The following is an 18,108-nucleotide window of genomic DNA, read 5'->3' as shown; positions in this document are numbered from 1 at the left end:
ATAAATAGGTGTTATTGGGAGAACATCTTGGTGCAAATTTGGTCTAAAAATCAAGGCAGCCGGACCCTTCAGTTTCTAGACCATAAATGTAGTCCCAAATTTGAGACCTATATGGACAATGTAAACCCTCCCTATACCAAATCACTTTATTAAATTTAGGTTAGGGATCCTCCCGCTCAAGACATTCACTGATAAATGGAGAGAGGAGGATTGCAATTCAATATTTTGCCATTATTGTAAAAAGACAACAGAGTCACTTGCGCACTTCATGTTCTTTTGCCCTAGATATTTGGCACCTAGAAAGAAGTGGATTGCCCCGCTATGTAGGTTAACGGGGATAAGGGAATGGAATACAGCATTACGCCTTATGACAACTGATACAAATGATAAAATAGTTTTCTCAGTTGCGAGATATCTGCAAAGCGCATGGGCTATAAGATCCAGAGAATTGCCATAACTCTGTGTTTTAACATATTGGTTTTTAGTTATTTAATATAACAAGTTGTCATTTGATTGGAGAGAAGATAAAATAGCCCATTAAGTTTTAGATTTAACACCTTAGGATTTTAAGATTTTAAGAACAATGTTTATTTTGTACTGTTTTATAATTACGTGTTTTTATAATTTATCCAGGGTTCTTAATGCATAATGTGGCATCTCCTGTTCATTCCTTTTATAACTGACATGTTGCTTAATTATGATATGGTGTTTTCTTGTTTACTTTTATGGCTTTTAGCCGAAATAAAGTTACTATTGACTTGATTGAAGTCACTAGCCTAAAGTGACGAATTTAAAAGAAGAGAGCGCATAAGCACTGAGGTTCTGGTTAGCAGAGCCTCAGTGACACAGTTAAGCACTACTGACAACACACACATTAGGCCACAAATTATGAGCACTGGGGTCCTGGCTAGCAGGATCCCAAAGAGACGGGCAAAAACATACTGACATACAGGTAAAAATAGGGGTAACATGACAAGAAAGATGGTACTTTCCTACAGGGGTAGCACTTCTGTTAGATCAGCGTTGGCTGTCGCAGAAAGAAAAGAACTGACGGTGGTGCGCCTGCATGGCGCGTATATAGGTACCATGACGTCCTTTCTGGCACAAACAATGCTGACGAAGGATGCAGAGCTGATCAATGCCACCTACCAGCCTGCAGAGGCACTGCTCACGTAAAATCTTCCACATCCAGTTTGAAACCTGGGGAGAATTCAAAGGAAAGCAGTCTGCAGCTAGAAGGTCTCTATCAGATTAGCACAGACTTCTTCAGGGGCTGCTGGTCAGATTTGAGCGAAAAGCCCCTTAAGGCATAGGAGTACCTGTCTAGGAAGCAGACAGAATCAACAGAACAAAGGGCGAGGGTGGTAGCAGAAAAAAATGTTTTCACAGACTGCTCCATTCTCTTCGACTTTCTGTCCAGGGAAGGGGAGAGTTGGTAGTTGGAAAAGCGCCAAGCAAGGTTAATCCTGCTGGTGAAGGCCTGTAATACTAGGCTCTCCAGAGTAGGCTGCTGCGTAATAAAAGCAGGGTCATCCAGAGTGAGTCTGAGATGATGTGTCATGTTAGACCTGACCGCCTTAGGGTAGTCACCCCTAACTTTTTGCCTGCCTCCCTCCACTTTTTGGACACTGTTTTTGCTGGCTTTTAGACTCTGCACACTTTACCACTGCTAACCAGTGCTAAAGTGCATATGCTCTCTCCCTTAAAACATGTTAACCTTGAATCATACCTGATTGGACTATTAATTTACTTATAAGTCCCTAGTAATGTGCACTCTATGTGCATAGGGCCGGTAGATTAAATGCTACTAGTGGGCCTGCAGCACTAGTTGTGCCACCCACTTAAGTAGCCCCTTTTTCCTTGTCTCAGGCCTGCCATTGCAAGGCCTGTGTGTACAGTTTCACTGTCACCTCGACTTGGCATTTAAAAGTACTTGCCAAGCCTAAAACTCCCCTTTCTCCACATATAAGTCACCTCTAATGTGTGCCCTAGGTAACCCCTAGAGCAGGGTGCTGTGTGGGTGAAAGGCAGGACATGTACCTGTGTAGTTTACATGTCCTGGTAGTGTAAAACTCCTAAATTCGTTTTTGCACTACTGTGAGGCCTGCTCCCTTCATAGGTTAACATTGGGGCTGCCCTCATACAGTATTGAAGTGGTAGCTGCTGATCTGAAAGGGGTAGGAAGGTCATATTTAGTATGGCCAGAATGGTAATATAAAATCCTGCTGACTGGTGAAGTTGGATTTAATATTTAATATTACTATTCTAGAAATGCCACTTTTAGAAAGTGAGCATTTCTTTGCACTTAAATCTTTCTGTGCCTTACAATCCACGTCTGGCTGGGCTTGGTTGACAGCTCCTTGTGCATTCACTCAGACATACCCCAAACACAGGGTACTCAGCCTCACTTGCATACATCTGCATTTTGAATGGGTCTTCCTGGGCTGGGAGGGTGGAGGGCCTGCTCTCACACAAAGGACTGCCACACCCCCTACTGGGACCCTGGCAGACAGGATTGAACTGAAAGGGGACCTGGTGCACTTCTTAGCCACTCTTTGAAGTCTCCCCCACTTCAAAGGCACATTTGGGTATAAAACAGGGACTCTGCCCTACCTCATCAGACACTTGCTGGAGAAGAAACCTGAACCAGAAACTACATCCTGCCAAGAAGAACTGCCTGGCTGCTCGAAGGACTCACCTGTCTGGTTTCTACAAAGGACTGCTGCCTTGCTGAACTCTTGTCTGGCTGTGAAAGTGCTCTCCAAGGGCTTGGATAGAGCTTGCCTCCTGTTCCCTGAAGTCTCAGGACCAAAAAGACTTCTCTTTTTCACTTGGACGCTCCGTGCGCTGAAATTTACGACGCACAGCTTGTTCCGTGGCAAGAAAAACGGCGCACACAGATGCTGATCGATGCGATGCCTCCGGGACGACCGAAACTTTGACGTACGGCCTCGCAAGGACCACGCCGCCCGACTTCCAAGGAGAAATCGACGCGACGCCTGCTGTGAGATCAAAACTTTGACGCATGGCCTCGCAAGGACAACGCCGCCGGACTTCCAAGGAGAAATCGTCGCGACGTCTGCCGTGAGATCGAAACTTTGACGCAGGGCCTTGCAAGGACAACGCCGCCCGACTTCCAAGGAGAAATCGACGCAACGCCTGCCGTGAGATCGAAACTTCGACGCGCAGCCCCGCAGACCGACACGCAGCCGGAAAACAAGCAGGAAAATCCACGCACAGACCCAGGACATCTGGTAATCCCCGCGACCCACAGAAAGAGACTGTCTGCGCGCCGGAAAACGACGCACGACTTCCCCGCGTGAAAAATACCGACGCAAGTCTGTGTGTGCTGGGGAGAAATCGACGCACACACCCTTTTTTCCACGCATCTCTTCCTTTGTGGCCTTCTGAGATTGTTCCACTCCAAACCAGGTACTTGTGCTTGAACGAGACTTTGTTTATATTCTAAAGACTTAAGACACTTTGGGGGTCATTCCGACCCCAGAGGGCCGGGGTCAGCGGGAGCACCGCCAACAGGCTGGCGGTGCTCCTGAGGGCATTCTGACCGCGGCGGTATGGCCGCGGTCAGAACCGGAAAACCCGCGGTGTCCCGCCGGTTTTCCACTGCCCTGAGGAATTCCCCATGGCGGCGCAGCAAGTGGCGGTGAGGGGTGTCGTGGGGCCCCTGGGGGCCCCTGCAGTACCCATGCCAATGGCATGGGCACTGCAGGGGCCCCCGTAAGAGGGCCCCACTTTGAATTTCAGTGTCTGCTTAGCAGACACTGAAATTTGCGACGGGTGCTACTGCACCCGTCGCACACCTTTCACTCCGCCGGCTCCATTCGGAGCCGGCTTCCTCGTGGAAGGGTGTTTCCCACTGGGCTGGCGGGCGGCCTTTTGGCGGTCGCCCGCCAGCCCAGTGGGAAACCCAGAATGACCGCCGCGGTCTTTTGACCAGAATGACCCCCTTTATATCACTTTTCAGTGATAACTCTACAATTTCCCATTGCAACTTTATTCTTTTGACCTACAATTATCCTGATAAATATTCTATATTTTTCTAAACACTGTGTGGTGTATTTTTGTGGTGCTATATGGTGGTATTTTATGATTTATTGCACAAATACTTTACACATTGCCTTCTAAGTTAAGCCTGACTGCTCGTGCCAAGCTACCAGAGGGTGGGCACAGGATAATCTTGGATTGTGTGTGACTTACCCTGACTAGAGTGAGGGCTTTTGCTTGGACAGGGGGTAACCTGACTGCCAACCAAAAACCCAATTTCTAACATGTCACCTGTCAGTTTACTTGCAGGCAAGAGCAGCGCTTGTTCCAACTGACCATGAGGGTTTTGGTTATGACCTTGATGAAGGGCAGTAAGGACTCTGATGAAGATTGCCCCGTCTTCAACACCTTACTGAGGATATAGGTTTTTACCTCAATGGAAGGTAACTGTCAATCCAAAACTTTTGTCACCTGCCTGATAACCATGGTAAATGAAGTAGATTCTTTTGTGGAAGGGTCACAGGGTGAGACCAGCCTCGTGTCAGAAAAGTGTCCTGCCCACAGGCCTCTTGAAGGTCCATATAAAAACTTTTGCCATCAGTCTGATGGACAAAGTTATCCCCACTACCAACATCATTGCCAAAAAGGAAGTTGGCTCTGGTAATACTCCAAACCCAAAGGATGGTGATGTAGAGGAGGGAGACTCCTCATTAAGACTACTATTTAATCAGAGTCCTAATGAATTGGAACTGAATGGGGTGTCAGCCTAATTACAGAATGATGTGGATCAAGGTTGGATAGAGCAACAGCATTGATACCCTCCTTCTGTGGCAGTGGAATTAGTGCCAGCATCAACACAGTAAAAACAAGCAAGGTATCGTGGTGGTGTGCGTCGAGTTAGACCTGAAGCCACAGCTGAACTCCATGCAGTTTCAGAAGGTACAGACAGCACCAAGTATGGACTTGCCAATAGGAGGCCTCTGTGGGATCCGAAGGTGCACCAGAGGGAGTAGGCAGGGTACAGAAGATGTGGACCATGGCCTCCTTGAACACTTCAATCAGTTGTGGTGCCATTGATGGGTCCATAAATTCAGGGTGCATAGAGACCAATCCTGGAGTCAGATCCACAATAGAGGATCAGGAGTGGACCTGGGGGGGCACCTTGACATCCCCCTGACTTCTCAGAAGGATAGTGGCACAGCTGGGATGAGGCCCATTTCAATTCTTGTGCTTCTTTTTTGATATGGACTTCCTCAAGGACTTGGATCTCAACAATGACCTGTTGCAGGACCGACCTTGAGTGAGTTTCCTTGACTTCGAGTGGGCATGGTCCCTTAGGTGACTTCCTGCAGAGTTCATTAATGTACAGCTTTTCCTCGTGGTAGAGTATCGCCATTGAGTTAATCAAAGCACACTCCTCAAATGACTTGGGGCCATGGCCCGAACCAAGACATCAGAGGCATTACTCATGGGGATCTGTCACAGACTATTTTTTACAGTCCCTACAAGGTTTAATACTTATAGGGCCAGATGTACAAAGCATTTTTCTAGTTGCAAAGTGGCCGCCGTTTGCGACTAGAAAAATGCTTTTTCGGATGTACAAAGCCCAAACTGTGATTCGGTAACTTGTTACCGAATCCAGGTTGGGTTTTGCAATTCGGTATTAGGAAGGGGCGTGTCAAGGGCATCCCTTCCTAATACCAAATCTAAATGGTATGCGTGATTGTTTTGTGACTGTGAATGCGGCCGCAAAACAATTGCAGTTAGCACCAATTTCAAATTGATGCTAACCCATTTGTAAAATGGAAGGGGTTCCCAGGGGACCCTTCCCCTTTGTGAATGCAGAGCAGGCAGTATTCCCACGGACCACTGCCTGCTCTAAAAAAATGAAAAGAAAAAAAAACTTTTCACTTTTGTTTTCGAAATGCATTCAGCTTTCTTTTAAGAAAAACGGGCTGCATTAAAAAAAAAAATACTGCTTTATTTAAAAGCAGTAACAGAGATGGTTGTCTGATGACACCAGAAGGCCACCATCCCTGTGAGTGCCGCCATTTCCAGTGGAGTCGCAAATTGTGACCTGCCTCATGAATATTCATGAGGTAGGTCATTTGCGACCCCATTGCGAATCGCAAACAGTGTCATTGACACTGTTGTACATCCGGTTTTGCGACTCGCACTTTGCATGTCGCAAAACCGGATCTTCTTACATGTGGCCTGTAGTTTTATGAGGGGTTATGTCCTCTTCCACACTAGAAATAAACTAGAAAAAAGCTAGTCAATGATTAAGTGATTGGGAGGCACCCATACGCAATTCCAACTGTTACTTCCGTGGCAGAGCAGACTCAGAGCAGAGCTGCACAACACCACCTACTGGCATGCCGGGGCTTTACTAAAAAATCTTCCGGATTCAGCCTGGCACTTAGGATAGTATAAAGGTGAGGAATCCAAGTTTAAAAGTATCCATTAGAAGGTGGCCAATTGAAGGGATCGCCATTTGCGACCTGTCAAATGAATATTAATTCCCAGGTCATTCTTGTAGGAAAGTAGCATCTTTCTGGCATGGTTGTCCCAATTTGTGTCCCTGGTCTCAGTAGGTTTAGAATGTAGTACACTTTTACAACCCACAATTGGCATGCCGGTACACCCATGTAAGCCCCTAGTACCTGGTACATAGGTACCCAGAGCACTGGTACACCAGGGGTCCCCCATGGGCTGCAGCCTGTATTGTGGCACCCATGGAGGCCCATGCAAACTGACTACAGGCCTGCCATTGCAGCCTGTGTGAAATGGTGCATGGATCCTTCACTCCAGATATAAGGATTGACTTATATCATGGTCACTGCACTCTGACTCTGTAAGTCACCCCTAAGGTAGGCCCTTCAGCCCAAGGGCAGGGTGCATGATTCTAAGTGTGAGGGTGTGAGAACGTAGCCTCTTCCTAGCATGGTTACCCCCACCTTTGTGGCCTGTTTGTGAGTGTGTGTCAGTGTGTTTTTACCGTCACACTGGGATCCTGCTAGCCAGGACCCCAGTGCACATCGTTAAAACCCTATTTGTCAGTATTTTGTGCCTGTCGCACTGGGATCCTGTTAGCCAGGATCCCAGTGCTCATAGTTGTGGCCTAATGCATGTGTTGTCAGTAGTGCTTAACTGTGTCACTGAAGTTCTGCTAACCAGAACTTCAGTGCTTATGCTCTCTCTACTTCCAAATTAGTCACTATAGTTAATTCCAATTGGCACACTGGGCTGCCCTTATAAGACCCTAGTATATGGTACCTAGGTACCCAGAGCATTGGGGGTCCATGAGATCCATATGGGCTGCAGTATTTCTTTTGCCACCCATAAGGAGCTCAGACAAACCCTTTCACAGGGCTGCAACTGCAGCTTGCGTGAAATAGTGCACACACTATTTCACAGCCATTTTCACTGCACTTAAGTAACTTATAAGTCACCTATGTGTCTAACATTTATTTACTGAAGGCTAGGTGCAAAGTTACTAAGTGTGAGGGCACCCTCACACTAGCAAAGGTGCCCCCACGCAGTCCAGGGCAAAAATCCCTGGACTTTGTGAGTGCGGGGACACCATTACATGTGTGCACTACATATAGGTCAATACCTGTATGTAACTTAGCAATGGTAACTCCAAATATGGCCATGTAAGGTGTCTAAGATCATGGAATTGTCCCCCCCTTTCCAAATTAGGCATTGGCGTGCCAATCCCATGCATCCTGGGGACTCCACCATGGACCCTCAGTACTGCCAGGGCTATTTAGGGTCTCTCCTGTGGGTTCCTCTTAAGATTCAGCTTGCAAGTTTCCACCAGGAATCCTCTGAAACTCCTGCTTCATCCTCGGGCCGTAGGATCAACCGCAGACTGCTCCAGGAACCGCTGTAACTGCAACAAAGTATCCAGAAAGGCTACCGTGTCCCTGCAACTTCAGCTCCAGCCAGCAACTGCAACAGTTTCCAAGGTGTGCACGCTCTGAGGACTCCCTGTCTTCACCCTGCACCAGAAGGACCGAAGAAATCTCCAGTGGAGTGACGGAGTCACTTCCCTGCTCCAGCAGGTACCTTTTAAGACGTCAACCAGTTTTCTGGGACTCCTCTCCTGGCGACGAGCATGCTCCCTGGAACACAGGTGGTGGACTCCTTTGACACAGACTGTCCTAAGGTCCAGCTGTCCAAATTTGGCAGAGGCAAGAGCTTGCCTTCCCCGTTTGTGACAGTATCCCTGTGCACCGTGTTATCTGTACCTCCTGAGACCTCTGTGCACTATTTGCAAGAAACCTTCGTGCACAGCCTGGCCCAGGTCGCCAGCACTCTATACTGCGACGCTTAACTCGCTTAGTTGTTCTCCGGCGGCGTGGGACCTTCCTTTGTAGTGCTGCAGCAACCGCAATTTGCACCTTCTTTGTCCTTGTGTCCTGGGACCTCCATGGATGCTGACTGGTCATCTGTGGTTTCCCGAAGTGTTGGGAGCCCCCTCTGCCTCCTCAGTCTGAGTTGAGGCCCCCAGGTCCCTCCTGGGTCCAGGCAGAGCCATTTTGACACTATCCGGGACATTGCTTGAACCTAGGGTTGTTGGACAAATCCTACACTGCAACTCGCCTGCATCCCACATCTCGACGTGGGACATCCTTTGCATCATGGAGGAACTCGCAGCCATCTTCTTTGCTGCTCTTCTGCAGACTTCTTCCAACCGGAGAATCCTCTTTTGCACCATCTTCTAGGTTGGCAGGGGCTCCTGTCTTTCCTGGAATCTTCTGCGACTTCTGGACTTGGTGTCCTCTCGTTACAGGTCTTCAGGTCCAGGAATCCACTATTTGTTGTTTGCAATCTTGCTTGGTGTAGGAAAGTACCATCTTGCCTGGCATGTTACCCCCATTTTTCACTGTATATATTTTGTTTTAGTTGTATGTGTCACTGGGACCCTGCCAGCCAGGGCCCCAGTGCTCATAAGTGTGCCCTGAATGTGTTACCTGTGTTATGACTAACTGTTTCACTGAGGCTCTGCTATCCAGAACCTCAGTGGTTATGCTCTCTCATTTCTTTCCAAATTGTCACTAACAGGCTAGTGACCAATTTCACCAATTTACATTGGCATACTGGAACACCCTTATAAATTCCCTAGTATAAGGTACTGAGGTACCCAGGGTATTGGGGTTCCAGGAGATCCCTATGGGCTGCAGCACTTATTTTGCCACCCATAGGGAGCTCTGACAATTCTTACACAGGCCTGCCACTGCAGCCTGAGTGAAATAATGCACACATTATTTCACAGCCATTTTCACTGCACTTAAGTAACTTATAAGTCACCTATATGTCTAACCTTTACCTAGTAAAGGTTAGGTGCAAAGTTACTTAGTGTGTGGGCACCCTGGCACTAGCCAAGGTGCCCCCACATAGTTCAGGGCAAATTCCCCAGACTGTGAGTGCGGGGACACCATTACACACGTGCACTACACATAGGTCACTACCTATGTGTAGCTTCACAATGGTAACTCCGAATATGGCCATGTAACATGTCTAAGATCATGGAATTGCCCCCTCTATGCCATCCTGGCGTTGTTGGCACAATCCCATGATCCCACGGGTCTCTAGCACAGACCCGGGTACTGCCAAACTGCCTTTTCAGGGGTTTCACTGCAGCTGCTGCCAACCCCTCAGACAGGTTTCTGCCCTCCTGGGGTCCAGCCAGGCTTGGCCCAAGAAGGCAGAACAAAGGACTTCCTCAGAGAGAGGGTGTTACACCCTCTCCCTTTGGAAAAAGGTGTTAAGACAGGGGAGGAGTAGCCTCGCCCAGCCTCTGGAAATGCTTTCATGGGCACAGATGGTGCCCATTTCTGAATAAACCAGTCTACACCGGTTCAGGGACCCCTCAGCCCTGCTCTGGCGCGAAACTGGACAAAGGAATGGGGAGTGACCACTCCCCTGACCTGCACCTCCCCTGTGAGGTGCCCAGAGCTCCTCCAGTGTGCTCCAGACCTCTGCCATCTTGGAATCAGAGATGCTGCTGGCACACTGGACTGCTCTGAGTGGCCAGGGCCAGCAGGTGACGTCAGAGACTCCTTCTGATAGGCTCCTTCAGGTGTTGCTAGCCTATCCTCTCTCCTAAGTAGCCAAATCCTCTTTTCTGGCTATTTAGGGTCTCGGCTTTGGGGAATTCCTTAGATAACGAATGCAAGAGCTCATCAGAGTTCCTCTGCATCTCTCTCTTCACCTTCTGCCAAGGAATCGACTGCTGACCGCGCTGGAAGCCTGCAAAACTGCAACAAAGTAGCAAAGACGACTACTGCAACTCTGTAACGCTGATCCTGCCGCCTTCTCGACTGTTTTCCTGGTGGTGCATGCTGTGGGGGTAGTCTGCCTCCTCTCTGCACTAGAAGCTCCGAAGAAATCTCCTGTGGGTCGACGGAATCGTCCCCCTGCAACCGCAGGCACCAAAGAACTGCATCACCGGTCCCCTGGGTCTCCTCTCAGCACGACGAGCGAGGTCCCTTGAATCCAGCAACTCTGTCCAAGTGACTCCCACAGTCCAGTGACTCTTCAGTCCAAGTTTGGTGGAGGTAAGTCCTTGCCTCCCCACGCCAGACTGCATTGCTGGGAACCGCATCTTTTGCAGCTGCTCCGGCTCCTGTGCACTTTTCCAGGATTTCCTTTGTGCACAGCCAAGCCTGGGTCCACGGCACACTAACCTGCATTGCACGACCTCCTGAGTTGTCCTCTGGCGGCGTGGGACTCTCTTGTGCAACTTCGGATGAGCACCGTTTCACTCCACTTCGTAGTGCCTGTTCCAGCACTTCTCCGGGTGCTGCTTGCTTCTGAGAGGGCTCCTTGTCTTGCTGGACGCCCCCTCTGTCCCCTCACGCAATTTGCGACATCCTGGTCCCTCCTGGGTCACAGCAGCATCCAAAAACCCTAAACCGCAAGCTTGCAGCTAGCAAGGCTTGTTTGCGGTCTTTCGGCGGGAAAACACTTCTGCACGACTCTTCACGACGTGGGACATCCATCCTCCAAAGGGGAAGTTTCTAGCCCTTGTCGTTCCTGCAGAATCCTCAGCTTCTACTGCCTAGTAGCAGCTTCTTTGCACCCACAGCTGGCATTTCCTGGGCATCTGCCCACTCTCGACTTGATCGTGACTTTTGGACTTGGTCCACTTGTTCCACAGGTACTCTAGTCTGGAAATCCATCGTTGTTGCATTGCTGGTGTTGGTCTTCCTGCAGAATTCCCCTATCACGACTTCTGTGCTCTTTGGGGAACTTTAGTGCACTTTGCACTCACTATTCAGGGTCTTGGGGTGGGCTATTTTCCTAACCCTCACTGTTTTCTTACAGTCCCAGCGACCCTCTACAAGGTCACATAGGTTTGGGGTCCATTGGTGGTTCGCATTCCACTTTTGGAGTATATGGTTTGTGTTGCCCCCATTGCATCCTATTGTAACTATACATTGTTTGCACTGTTTTCTAAGACTATACTGCATATTTTTGGTATTGTGTACATATATCTTGTGTATATTTGCTATCCTCATACTGAGGGTACTCACTGAGATACTTTGGCATATTGTCATAAAAATAAAGTACCTTTATTTTTAGTATGTCTGTGTATTGTGTTTTCTTATGATATTGTGCAAGTGACACTAGTGGTACTGTAGGAGCTTCACTCGTCTCCTAGTTCAGCCTAAGCTGCTCTGCTAAGCCATTTTCTATCAGCCTAAGCTGCTAGACACCCCTATACACTAATAAGGGATACCTGGGCCTGGTGCAAGGTGTAAGTACCCCTTGGTACTCACTACAAGCCAGTCCAGACTCCTACACTTGGTTCTTGCAATAACTAATCACGGCTTGTAGTGTGTCCTGAGGAAACTAGCAGTACTTTACTCCTACTTTCCTGGGCTCTGGGGAGGGGTATTTTACTCACCTTTTTGGTTTTCTTACACTCCCAGTGCCCCTCTACACACTACACACTACACTTGCATAAGGGGGAATTCGTTAGTCGCATTCCACTTTCTTAGTATATGGTTTGTGTTGTCCCTAGGCCTATTTCTTCCTATTGCAATCTATAGTATTTTCTATTGTTTGCACCATTCTGTGACTATTTACTTACCTGATTTTGGTCTCTAGTGTATATACTGTGTATAATACTTACCTCCAGAAGGAGTATTACCTCGAAGATATTTTTGGCCTTTTGTCACTAAAATAAAGTACCTTTCTTTTGGTAACACAGAGTATTTTTCTTTTATTGTGTATAAGTACTGTGTAACTATAGTGGTATTGCTGGAGCTTTGCATGTCTCCTAGTTCAGTCCTAGTTCAGCCCAAGCTGCTTTGCTATAGCTACTTCTATCAGCCTAAGCTGCTAGAACACTACTACATTTCACCATTAAGGGATAACTGGACCAGGTAAAAGGTGTAAGTACCCAAGGTTCCTACTACAAACTAGGATAGCCTCCTACAGAGGGTACCTCTGCATGAGCAGAGGTGGCCCTACAAACCCCAGACTCCATTTCCTGGGCTCTGTATGCAGGGGAAAGCCATCTTAAGGTATGCAGTGGGCACTAGTCGACACGAGTTGTCCAACTACATAATAGCTTCACTGAACATAAGCATGTTTGGAATCAAACATGCTGGAATCATGAAACTACAATGATTCCAGTGCTAGTTGCATGATACCATGTACTCTGGGGATTTCCTAGGGGATCCCCCAAAGACTTCCTGTGCAGCCTTGCAGGGTCTGCATGGCAGCCTGTGCTGCTGCTGACCCCAGACACTGTTCTGCCCTCCTGCTGCTGAGCCTAACTTGGGCAGGGAAAGGCAGAACAAGGAATTTCTTGTAAGATAGAAGTGTGACCACCTCTTCATTAGAAATAGGTTTCTCTGGGCTGGGGTGGGGTGCCCCTGAGCGCCACCAGACTGCTTTAAAGGGCACATTTAGTGCCCTACTTGCATAAATCGGTTTGCACCAGTGTAGGAACCCCCTGGTTCCCACTCTGGTGTGAAACCACATAAAGGGCAGGGGTGTGATCACTCCCTCGTCCAGCTCCTCCCCTAGGGAGGTGCGAAGAACTCTGCCAGGTGGCCACTTGATTCTGCCATCTTGGAAATAAGATGAGCAGAGGGCCCTGGGAGAATCTGATTGGTTAGTTCAGCTGGGTGACATCACTGACCCCCCTGATGGGTGGGTCACTGCAGTAAGTGTCCAACCCCCTTCCTGGGTTACTCAAGGGATCCCCTGAAGGTGGGACCCTAGAGCCGTCTGCAAGACTTCAGGAACCGTCTGCAAGTCTCCTCTGCAAGACACTTCTGAAGCGTGGACACCGGAGCCGCTGCTGTTCTTCGCTGGAACCAACAGCAAGACTGTAACCAGTAAGAGGGTTCCTACTGCAACTTTTTTCCAAGTTCTGCAAGACTTCTGCAATGCCCGTGGTCATGCGATCTTGAGAGTCACAGGGACTCTGCCTGCACCTAGGAAAGCAAGAAGGAATATCCCTTAGAGTGAAGGAGTCACTCCCCTGCATCCGCAGGCACCTCAACAACAATGCCCGGCTTGTGGATCCTGCTGTTCCAAAGACTCTCCAAGGGTCTACAAGACAGGTGGTGGTTCTTTGGCTCTCCAGAGGTCTGACCTATCCTCCCTGCACCTGGGAAGTCTGTGGTCCCTCGCTGGAGCTGCTTGGCTGGGACCCCTGTGCACTGTCTGCTTGTTTTTGCCAAGGCTTGTTGCCTTTTCAGTCCAGACCTCCTAGCTCCAAGAAGCCCTGACCTCCAGTATTCTCTAGCTCCAACTGCGATGTCCTCTCTGCCACTCCTACGATGTGGGCATCCCTATTTCCTGTGCTGCTGAGGCCTCGCTGTGACGCCCTGTGCCTGATGCAGGAGGGTCCTGTTGGGGGCTCCAAACATTGTGGCTCTCCTATTTGCTGAGGGCTGGCCCTGACATACCTGCCAAGTCTGGGTCACCTGGACCTTGCTGGTCCCCACAAATCCTGCATACTTCCTGCAATGCTTCCCAGCATTTGCCAGGGCTTGTTGGTAGCTCGTGGACGACTCCTGGGATATTTTCATATCGCCTGGACCCCACAACTGCACTTCTTCGTCCACTGTTCTACATCAAAGTAACTCCAGGAAAGGTGGGCATTGCGGTCTAGCACCGCCTGGGCACCTATGGGTGGTCTGGACTCTGTCTCCTCTTGCCTAAGGTGCTCTTCTTCAGGAATCCACGCCTAGGTTGCACCGACCTGGTCCAAGGGTCACAACAGCAGCCGAGGTCCCCATTGACTTCAATGGGGGATTCCATCACACCTTCACCCCTATGCACCTGGGCTACCTGGTGTAGGTACTCCACTGTTCTGGGTATCCACGGGTGGGGCACTATCCAACCCCCCTTGTCCCAACGGGCTTCCTCAGGGGCCTCTAGAAAGGGCCCTAAAACGCAAAAACTCCAACTGCAACTTCCCCATGTTATCCTATGGACACTAACCCGAGATTGCAACTCTCCTCATGGGCGACTAGGGAATCCTACCTACTTACCTTTTGGGTTTTAGTAGTTTCCCAGTCCTAAGGGTCCTTGGGTGATAGTGTGGGTTGAGAGTGCTTTTCACATCACATTATTTTAGTACATGGTTTGACCCCTCACCAACCCCCCCACCCCCAACTCCCCCCCACAGGGGCCCATGTTATCTTTTACCTTTACTTACCTGTTGCTGAGTAGATTTTTGTATGTTGATATCTCTGGTTAGGAGATATACCAAAGTTAGTTCTAGAGTATGTGTTACAATAATTATAACATATTTTTCTAACACTGCTGTGGTTCTTTCCTGTGTATAAATCACTGACTGACCTGTTTGATATTTGGAACTGCTTTACACCCTCCTGGATGAGCCTTTGCTGCTCTCCACAGCTACCCTTATGAGAGTTCTGGTTTTCTAGAGCTGCCTACACTATCACTAAGGATTGCCTGGGCTCAGTGTAGGGTACCTTACCTGCAGGTGTACACTATATACTGAGCCAGCCGCCTACAGTTCTGTGTCATATATGTTGCAAATTTACCTATTAGTACACAATTTGGTTCCCAAAATAAATTACTGGTCACAAAATGGCAGTGCGCGATTTGTGTCCAGTACAAAAGTACATTTGGCTCCACATCCATTAAAAACATTTCTTTATTACATAATTAAACTAGACTTTGCCAAATTGTTCCTGAAAGAAATTCAGACAACTTTACATGGCTGTGGGTATATGGGAGGTGAAGGAAGACTGATTTAAACATTTTACAAAAGGGCTATTCATAATCTCATAAGGACATAGCCACGTCAGGAAGATGGGGTGGTTACAATTCAAATTATGCCAATTTCATACACTTGTTATGGTACTGTTTGGCAGGAAATTGGAGATGTGACTAAGCATATTAATGATCAAAATCATGCTGTAAAGTTACATTAGTGACTTCAATCCCACTTCGTTACCAGTCGTTTTCCAGCAAATACTGCTAAGTGGGTGGATGCTATTTTGGTATAGTACCATAGATGATTCTAATTAAAAAATGTTCTGTTACAGGGGCAACGTTCCCTGCAATACACGTGACCTGCAGTCAAAGGACAGCCTATTTAGTCCCAACAAAAACATTCAGAGATACTTGGGGAAAGCACTCACCTGGACTTTGATCCTTTCAGTCTTAACTCCTGCACTGCAGCCACAGCCCACAGCCGAATTCGTTTGGTGTTACTTCCTGTAATTAGTCGATTTCCAGTGCAAAGTAGTACACCTAGGAAACAAGTGGAAGTGAATCCTAAAAATCAGGTGAAAGATAAAATGACCACACACTTAAATGAACACCCACTCAAAAGCAAAAAAAAAACATTTTAATGCAAATTTGGACCCTGATACCCTTAGATGCTGAAACAAAGTTGTGGAAAAAGCTGTCTTTTATTTTGTTTATTCTTTAGTGGAGGATGGGTATTTCATTATATATGTTGGTTCAGACTCAAAGGCCAAAGCAGTGGTAGCAGCCATTGCTCTGGTAGAATGAGCATTCAAGCCTTTTGGGGGATGCTTCTTTGCTGACCCATAGCAGACATTTATGCATAGCACAATCCATCTTGAGATAGTCGTTCTTTGCACTGCTTTGCATTTCTTAGCCCCAGAGAAACCAACAAATAGTTGGTTGTCCTGCCAGTAGTCCCTATTCCAGTCCACAGAGAAGCTTAAGTGCCCATTTTGGGAATTGCCAATTAAGTCATTCCTCCCCCTTGGAAGGATGAGGTGATGCATAGAAAGTTGGCAAGGTGATAGAATGCCTTATGTAGAAGGGTGTGACTACCTTGGGCATGGATGCCATTTCTGCCTAGACAACTAATTTATCTGAAAAGAAAGATGCATAGAGAGGGAAAGCACACAGTACCTGGAGTTCATCCACTTGCCTGACCGATGTTATGGCAATAAAGAATGCTGTCTTGATGGTAAGAAGGCTTAGAGGGCAACTGTGCATGGGTCTGAAGGGAACACACACCAGAAAGGCGAGTACCAAATTAAAATCCCACTGTGACATGACAAATGGAGTTGGCTGGAACATTTGGGCAAGAGACTTAAAAAAAACACATCATGACAAGCGACTTAAAAAGAGAGGGCTGATCAGATAAATGTAAGAAAGACAAAGGGGCAGATTAGGAAATGTAGAAAAACGTCCTTTCTGACATGGTCACCCCCCACTTTTTACTCACTGGTACTGGGGTTTTTCGCCTGAGGTGCATTGAGTCCCTGCTAAACAGGTCGCCAGTGCTCGTTACCTAAAAATAGGATAAACAATGTGTACAATTGGCAGCGTCTACCTGTGTAAGTCCATAGTACGTGGTACCCCTGGTACCTTGGTCATGGGTACAGGAGAGGGACCCCAAGGGATGCAGCACGTATTGTGTTACCCTCAGGGACACCCCTAAAAACGAGATGCACACAGCTGCCATTGCAGCTTGCATGCCCTGGTGCAAGGCAGGTGAAAACAAGACATGGCACACCCATTGTGTGACTTGTTACTATCACTGCATCTCAATATATACAAGTCACCCCTACAGCAGGCTTGGGAACCCTCAGGCAGGGAGAATTACATTAGATTTGTGTTCATATCTGCATGATACTCGTCAACACAAATGACCCCATCACATAATGGCTTCACTGAATCCTGTGGTGTCTGGTATCAAACACTTTGTCTTAATAAATCTAGGGTGATGCCAATATTGGATTTATTATGACATGTACCCAGAGGGCACCCTAGAGGTGTCCCCCGAGGTACACTAGTCTCCGAGTGTGTTGGCTGACTATTCATGACCATCCTGCCACCACAGACGAGTTTCTGACCCCCTGGAGGTTAGAGACCACGCTCTCAGAGGTCAGAAGCAAAGCCTGCTCCGGAGTGGGGTGCTGTCTTTCACTCCAGCAGGATGGCTAGCAGATCTACATACCAAGGCCAGGGGCTTCAAATGCCCTGCAGCCTTTGGTATGCAAACTCCTCAGCCCCCCCCTGACCTGGGCGTAGACACCCCGACCCTAAGGCCCATTTGGCACCAGGAAAGGCAGGAAAATTAGCTAGTCAGCAGGTGTGTACGACCTCTGGGTGAACCACACCCAAAGGGTGAATTACCCGAGATGGACACTCGAGGAAGGGCTCTACCATCTTGTTTTTAGTTGGAACTAGTCCTTCTAAGATAGTAGTATGCCCACTCCCCACAGGGGATATAGGCATCCCAGCAGTAAGCAGTCCATTGGCTGCTACCCTATACACCCCTAAACAGCCCGAGCATTGCAAGACCTGAGCCCCCCTCTGTCGGTTCAGCCGACTGGCCCTAGGTCTCACCTGCAGCTTCTTTTGCCCAGGACTGTTCCACATTGAAACCAATGAGCCAACCTATGTCGTAAAGCACCTCTGCCTTACACAATGCCCCATGCTTACCTTAAGTCCTGAAGAATGGTCCTGTAAGTGGCAGCTAAATGCCCATATGCAATACATGTGTTTTCCTTCATAGGATTGCAATATTGCCTTAGACACTTCAAGTATTTTGCTTGATTTCTTCAAACTGCATCATTATTTGTTCTTGCAACAGTATTCTGGGTTTGA

The 18,108-nt window shown here is 48.1% G+C and overlaps 1 protein-coding gene across 3 annotated transcripts in view; it reads right to left on the bottom strand.

Moving 5' to 3' along the window:
- Nucleotides 1-18,108, bottom strand: part of WDR90 (WD repeat domain 90) — a 1,338,149-nt gene that overhangs the window by 512,778 nt on the left and 807,263 nt on the right. For all 3 annotated transcript variants that reach the window (XM_069210679.1, XM_069210680.1, XM_069210681.1), the window contains one exon: nt 15,654-15,765. In XM_069210679.1, the coding sequence (XP_069066780.1) occupies nt 15,654-15,765 (112 nt within the window). The remainder of the gene's footprint in view (nt 1-15,653; nt 15,766-18,108) is intronic.

The sequence above is a fragment of the Pleurodeles waltl genome, chromosome 10 (assembly GCF_031143425.1).
Source record: "Pleurodeles waltl isolate 20211129_DDA chromosome 10, aPleWal1.hap1.20221129, whole genome shotgun sequence".
Classification (NCBI taxonomy): domain Eukaryota; kingdom Metazoa; phylum Chordata; class Amphibia; order Caudata; family Salamandridae; genus Pleurodeles; species Pleurodeles waltl.
This window is presented reverse-complemented; position numbering and strand designations above follow the sequence as displayed.